The 6,975-nt window shown below is 58.8% G+C and overlaps 1 protein-coding gene and 1 pseudogene across 1 annotated transcript; one reads left to right on the plus strand and one right to left on the minus strand.

The window, feature by feature from the left end:
• The first annotated feature begins 1,613 nt into the window (after nt 1–1,613).
• Nucleotides 1,614–5,151, plus strand: LOC121502742 (uncharacterized). Its single transcript, XM_070288538.1, has 2 exons — nt 1,614–3,329; nt 4,987–5,151. The coding sequence occupies exons 1-2, from the start codon at nt 1,614–1,616 to the stop codon at nt 5,149–5,151; spliced, it is 1,881 nt and encodes a 626-aa protein (XP_070144639.1).
• A 174-nt stretch (nt 5,152–5,325) lies between these two features.
• LOC121502087 (putative sodium-dependent multivitamin transporter) lies at nt 5,326–6,382 on the minus strand (annotated as a pseudogene).
• Between the last annotated feature and the right edge of the window lie 593 nt (nt 6,383–6,975).

Raw genomic sequence — 6,975 nt, forward strand, 5'->3', positions numbered from 1 at the left:
CCGGAGGAGGAGGAGTACACGCCCTGGAAGCTGTGCGTAGGGGCAGACTATCGCCAGCGAGTACTCGAAGAGTGCCACGATCACCCCACTGCCGGTCATCTAGGAGTCCGGAAAACCAGCACTCGCGTGGCCCAGCGCTATTACTGGCCTGGATTGTTCCGCGAGGTGGCTCGGTACGTCCGCCGTTGCCCCACTTGCCAGCGATATAAGGTGAGCCAAGAAAAGCCCGCAGGTCAAATGTTTACTCGACAGGTCGAGGAGCCGTTCCACATCCTATGTGCAGATTTCGTCGGCCCACTGCCGCGGTCGAAACAGGGCAACACGATGCTGCTAGTATTCCTGGACGCCTTCAGCAAGTGGGTGGAGCTAGTGCCGCTTCGCAAAGCTACCGCCACACATCTGGAACGAGCCTTCAGAGAGCGGATATTGAGCCGATTCGGTGTTCCCCGGACATTTGTCTGCGACAACGGTACGCAGTTCACCGGCCGCTCATTTCAGAAGTTCTGCCAGTCGCTAGGAATGGAGCTGCAGCACACGGCGCCCTACACCCCGAGACAGAATCCAACGGAACGGGCAAATCGGACGATCAAGACGATGATCGCCCAATACTTAGATGGAGGCCAACAAAACGAGTGGGATCAACTCCTACCGGAGATATCTTTGGCCATAAATAGTAGTGTCTCGGACACTACTGGATTCAGCACCGCATTCTTGGTACAAGGCCGAGAACCGCGACTCCCGAAGACGCTGTACGACGAAGTTACCCCCGGACGAGGCACCCCAGAGATTTCCCCGACCGAGCGAGGCGAACAACTCCGGAACATCTTCGACGTCGTCCGAAACAACGCTGACCGCGCCGCCGCCGAGCAGAGCCGTCATTACAACCTGCGCCGGAGGACATGGAGACCACCAGTTGGATCCATGGTCCTAGTACGCCGACACGCCTTATCCAACGCAGCCGAGGGCTTTGCCGCAAAGCTAGCTGCGAAATACGAAGGACCCTTCAGGGTAGCGAAGTTCCCATCGCCGAACATCGTGCAACTGCACATGCCAGGAAGCCGACGCCGGCGGACCGCCAGCCTGAACCAGCTGAAGCCGTACCACCACGAGGCTGAGGCAGACACCGAAGCCGGAACCCACCGGGAAGACACCGACGCCGGAGATACCACAATCGAGGATGCCGACGACACCATCCTGGACGCACAGCCAGCAGCCAAGACCGCACGGCGCAGGGGACCCATCCCGCGCCGCCAACACTAGCGACGAGCACCCATGTAGGGAGGGCGACCATGTTTCACAGGGGCCACTTGTTGACAGGCGCGCCTGTCCAACGTCCCGAACCCCCTAGTGGGGTGAACATGCGTCTCTTCCCCAAAAGCCGTAGCCATAGCCAGTCAACCCTAGCCCACTCCATTAGGTAGGGCCCAGGGAAACACACTAATACACATCTCCTCTGTCCTTACAGCAACAGCTCCAGCCCGCCTACCGAGAGGCATAACGAGCCACGCGCCCGCAGGCAACGGACGCCTGACCACCGGCATCTATACAGAGCCACTACCACGTCTTCGCCAGACCACCGTCGCCACAAAAAAAAAACGTCAACCAGCCAAAGAATGGACGGACAAGGCCATCCACCACAGGACAACTCCTGGATGTGCTGTGCAGTCGACGAGATCCTGCAAGCACTCCAAGGCGCCGGGCCAAGCCCGCCGCGTCCTAACCACAGCTTCGTCGCCCATAACGCCGGCCTCTTCCCACGGGCCCCAACCGCCGACGCCACCAGCGCCGCCGACAACGGGGAGGAGACGACCGCCGACAACCACGCCGGGCCCCGTCGGCCCTCTACAGAGGAGATGTCGCTCCTGGCACCCCTGTTCGCCGGCCTCGTTGGGCCACGCCGGGTCCCTCCGGAAGTCGTCCTCAGCGACGATGACGAGGAGGAGACCCACCAGCACGACGTCGCTGGGCCCCTACCAACACCCTTAAGGGGCATGCCGCCCCAGGCACCCCTGCGTACCGGCCACATCGGGCCGCTGGCGCCCCCTCCGGAAGTTGCCCCGCTCAACGGCAATGACGAGGAGGAGGTGCCACGAGATCACCGCTTCGGACCCCTGCGGGTCAACCTCACGCCGCCCCGGCCACGCGATGCCTCACCCGGAGATCGGGCACCCTCCGCCGACGCCGAGGAAGCCTGGAACCAGGCCATCGCCCTGTCCGACGATTGGGTCGATTTCGACGGCCTAGTGGAGGACACCCTAGGCGACCTTTTTGACAGCCCGCCGCACGCGGAACCGCCGGCAACAGGCGCTCTCGGGCCTCTAGGCGTAGTCTACGACCTGGTCTCCGACGACGAGGGCCGCCCGCGTAGTCGCTATAACCCCACCGGCGAGGACGGCGACGACAGCGACACGACCGTCTTGTATGACCCCACCGCGGAGGACAGCCGGGACATACGGAGGAGGCGCACCACACCACCGCACCCGAGCGACAACCGGGCCCCGCCGTACATGGGCGAGGTGGAAGCCGCCCTGATAGAGTGTTTCGGGGAGATGCCTGGGGACGAGTTCAACTGGGGAAGCGGCACCAACACGGCGTCTACCATCTCGGCCGACGAAGACGAGGAGGGCCGCCCGTCAGACGCCTCGCGACCACCTTCCGCCGGACCCGCCGATGACGCCTCAACATCGACAGTCTCGGCCGACGAGGACGAGGCCAGTCAGGACAGTGGCTGGTCCTACGCCCCGCGATCGCCGCCCCCACGCTGGACTCCACCCAGCACTACGCCGCTACAAAGCTGGGCACCAGCCGCTCCCAGTCGCAGCCGACCCCCTCCGCCCTCCTACGAGGAGATATTCGGCCGGGGATCGTACCCCGATCCTCACGCTACCGCCCGATGCGCAGCGGTGGCCGCCAGTCGCGATCCGCGACCCCGCCTGCCCACCATCGCGGAGCTGGCCGCAGAAGAGGCGCGCCGAAGGGCGGAAGACCTCAGTGAGGAGCTCGGCAACCCACCGGTTGCCCAACCGCCGGCAAGTGGCCCACCACCATCACCGACCCCACGCCGCCGAGCACGGCGCAGGAGCGCACCATGGGCAGACAGCCCATCCAGCTCGTCCGACGAGTCATCGTTGGACGCCGACGAGGGAGCCCTCAACCCTCCCCGCTGGGTACCGGCCCCAGTGGAGTGGACCACGCCGAACGGCACATTGCCGGCAGCTCTGCTCCGCCGAATCCACGGGCGCCTGGCGACACCGCGAAGACGAACGATACGGATCCTGGAGGAGGAGGCGAACCAACGCTTCAGGGTCCAAATTAACCGCAGCGGGAGGGTGATCATCACTCTTCACCCCTCCCGAAGATAGGGTGGAGTGTGACGATGTCACAATCCCCTATATTTATGTAAATACTGTACATATTAGTTAAGGTCATAGTTAAGTTAGCAATTAGTATAGGGAAGTAAGTCAGGATTAGCCACACACTCACACACACAACTGTACATTTAAACGGGCATGAAGCCCACAGTTAATTTGCCCAGGAAGGGCCAAATTAGATTTAGGCCGCAACGCACAGGCGTATACATTTTGTCAACACGGACTGTAGCGACCGCACTGAAGCCATTTCCCCTCTCCGCTGCCGACGCGAACAGCGGCAGAGGCAGCGACATTTCCCCTCCGACGATCGTGCGTGTTTACGTTTTGGTCGTGCTTATTTACATGCCGATCAAAACATAAACAATAACAATAACAAAGCCGACGGCCGAAAGCTGCGCTGCCCGGACCTTTTTGGCAGAGACGAGGCGACAAGGGCTTTGCAAGCTACGACCGCGATCACTTCTCTGGCGACAGCAAACGTGAACGATTGACATCAGTCTCCGCGACTCGCGATTATCAAAACCGACAGCTAAGTAGAGCTAAGTCCAAAAGGACCCGCGTGTGTCGATTTACATCCTGGTTGCTAACATCAGGTGAGCCGGCCGAGTGCCATGTAAGGGCAGGTCATTGGAGTGTGGCGTAGGGCCAGGTTAGGGCCGACAGGCGTACATTAGAAAATGTAGCCATCATAATTAAGTAATAAAATAAAGTACCCAAAATGAAGTCAGAAATTCCATCGCCTTTCTCTCTCGCACCCGCATAAAACTCCGCGTAGCAGCAACCAACCCTTATTTTGACGCGTGCCAAAGTGTTCCCCTCTCGCTCACTCACTCGCCGAGCTGGTGGCTGGGTTGCCCGCACCAACTCCGCGTGGCCGCTGGGCAAGCTCCGGGCCGGAGAAGCGGGACGGGAGCGGGATTTGTCGCTGCTGGGTTCTCCCGGGCACAGATCTGGCGTGGGCATCGGGGCTGCTGGGTTTTTCCCGAGCTACGAGTTCATCGCCGCCGGCACGTGTTCACAGATTTCCCCCTCTTCCCTCTCCTTTTCCCTTCCGATCTGCATCTTGCCCGCCATCGCCGCTGGGTTATCCCGGGCGGCGGAGATTTTGCCGATCGGAAGAGTCGCCGCTGCTGGGCAACCGGGCAGGCGCCGGAAACGGAGGAGCACCTGGCCATCGCCAGGGTGATCGCGCGTTTTAGGTTTCCCCTTCCCCTCTCCCTTTCGATCTGCATTTTGCCCGCCATCGCCGCTGGGTCATCCCGGGCGGCGGAGATTTTGCCGATCGAAAGAGTCGCCGTTGCTGGGCAACCGAGCGAGCGCAGGAAACGGAGGAGCACCTGGCCATCGCCAGGGTGACCGTCCAAGATTCCCATTTTCCCGAAGCCAGAGTCCCCCTTTTGAAAACGAGCCCCTTTTCGCTGCCATTTTGCCCCCTAGAAAATTCATTAAAATTCGGCGTCCATGTTCTGGCCGTCTCAAAAAATATAAATATTTCTGGAGAGGAATCCTGGGCCGCTGAGGTTTACCCCGGCCTAAGACACATCCTTACAGTGCTACAGCAGTGTTTTAATGTACAAGGTTGGAGTGTTTAATCTTCTAATAGGCTCATATCCAGCCTATCCACCACGACCTCTGCTTCAAAGGAAGGGAGACATCATGGACCGCGGCGGCGTTGACAATGATATGGACATTGATAAGGAGCTCACTTCACACACATCCCCTCCTGGATCCCCTTCCGCAGGGCACCAAGAAGCTGATCCTGCCACTCCACCTCCTCTAAATGTTAAAATACAGAAAAGACGGAGAAGAACAGAAGCAGACTTGCTTCTGTCACCAGCTCCAACTGGGCAAAATGCCCCTATCTGTGACGCCAATCAAGTTAATCTCGGCCTGGCCGCAAGGAAAAGCCATACACTAGCACTAAACAGTATGGCCGCCGCCCTGCTTATGAAATCTAGCGAAGATAGCGACATTCCGCTGAAGCAGCAACAGTGAAACTGGAAAAAACTTGACCCAAGAAAAACCAGGGGTATTGACCCATCGTGTCCACAGCAAACAGCGGCATCGCTCGACTTGATGCGCCCCTCCAGCAGGGGATCACAGTCTCGATAATAGTAGAAAATGGCCAGTCCACTGAAGATGGTGCTGAAGCTCAAGAGTCCCAGGATGGGCAGATTCCACCACAGAGCCGACTGGGCGCTCTTCAGATTTCGCACACTAAGCAGTCGTTGGATCTGGGTCTGGTTGACTCCGTACAGGGACAGATAGGTGACCATGCCGCCAATGATGAGCGACCACCAGGTGTGCCTCACTGTGGGATCCAGCGAAAAGTCGTCGAACTGCACTCGTCCCCGCTCCACAGCCACCTCCCAGATGGCGGCAAAACCTCCGGCCTTAATCGCCGACACTGCTATCACCGCGTATATGGCGGCGAACATGAGGAACGATTGAAACACATCCGTGATAAGGACCGCCATCAGGCCGCCCAGAGTAGAGTAGAAAGTGCATACCAGTCCTATAACCAGAATGGCCGCCGTCCGTGGTATCCCAGTCACAGCCTCCAGCGCCAGGGCCGGGGCATATAGGGCAATGCCCATGTAGAGCACCATTTGGATGGTGAAGGCCAGCGAGGCGGACAGTCGCGTGGCCTGACCAAAGCGCCGCTCCAGGTACTCGTAAACACTGGTGGTTCACATTCGATAGAACACCGGCAGGAAGATGTAGGCGGCGATGGGTGTGCTTACCCAATAGACAATGTTTATCACACAGAACATGGTGCCGAACTGGTACGACTCGTTGGAGACGCCCATCAGCGAGATGGCGGACATGAAGCTGGCCATGAGACTGAAGGACACCGGAAAGGTGGTCATGCTCTGGTTGACCATCAGGTACTCCTGCGTGGTCTTCTGCTTGCCGCCCGTGTATCGGTAGTAGATGCCAATCAGCGCCGAGATCACCAGGATGCTAATCATGACCGCCGCATCCCAGGCGTCGAACGTTCCCACGGGCATGATTCCGGCTTATCGCTGGTGGTCACCAGAGGTGAACTGCCTGAGCCCGCCTGAATTAATTTTTCCACGGCAGCAGCAGCAACAACTCACTGTGACTCGCCGCTTGCTCACGCAAATGAATGACCTTTCCTTTCACAGTCAACGCTTTCCAAAGAGCCCGCAAGTGGCCAGCTGAGAGCGGTAGCGACAGCGCGAAATCACAGCGAAGATAAAGATTATCCTCTAAAAAGATGGTCTGGAGCCATTACTAACAGGCTTTATTATTCTGAAGCTGCCCAACCGCGGCATAAGCCTCTGCCTTCCATGGAGATCCAGCACACTAACACCGAGGATTGCCCCCCGTATCTAAAGAAAACAGAAAGGCAAGAACAATTCAAATTTAAACGCGCGCGCGAGCGCCCCACTATCGAACGAGCACACTGGACCGCGCAACCGCTGGCCACACTGGTTAAGGCAAGTTCCCGCATCGACTTTGGCCACACTGAAGCCTCGCCAGAGCCTATATAAAGCGGACCACAGCACTGGAGAAGTCACTCAGCCGCCGATTGCGATTGTAATCACAAGCAGTCAAGTCACTTTTTAGGAACCAGGTA

This window comes from Drosophila kikkawai, chromosome X (assembly GCF_030179895.1).
Source record: "Drosophila kikkawai strain 14028-0561.14 chromosome X, DkikHiC1v2, whole genome shotgun sequence".
Lineage (NCBI taxonomy): Eukaryota > Metazoa > Arthropoda > Insecta > Diptera > Drosophilidae > Drosophila > Drosophila kikkawai.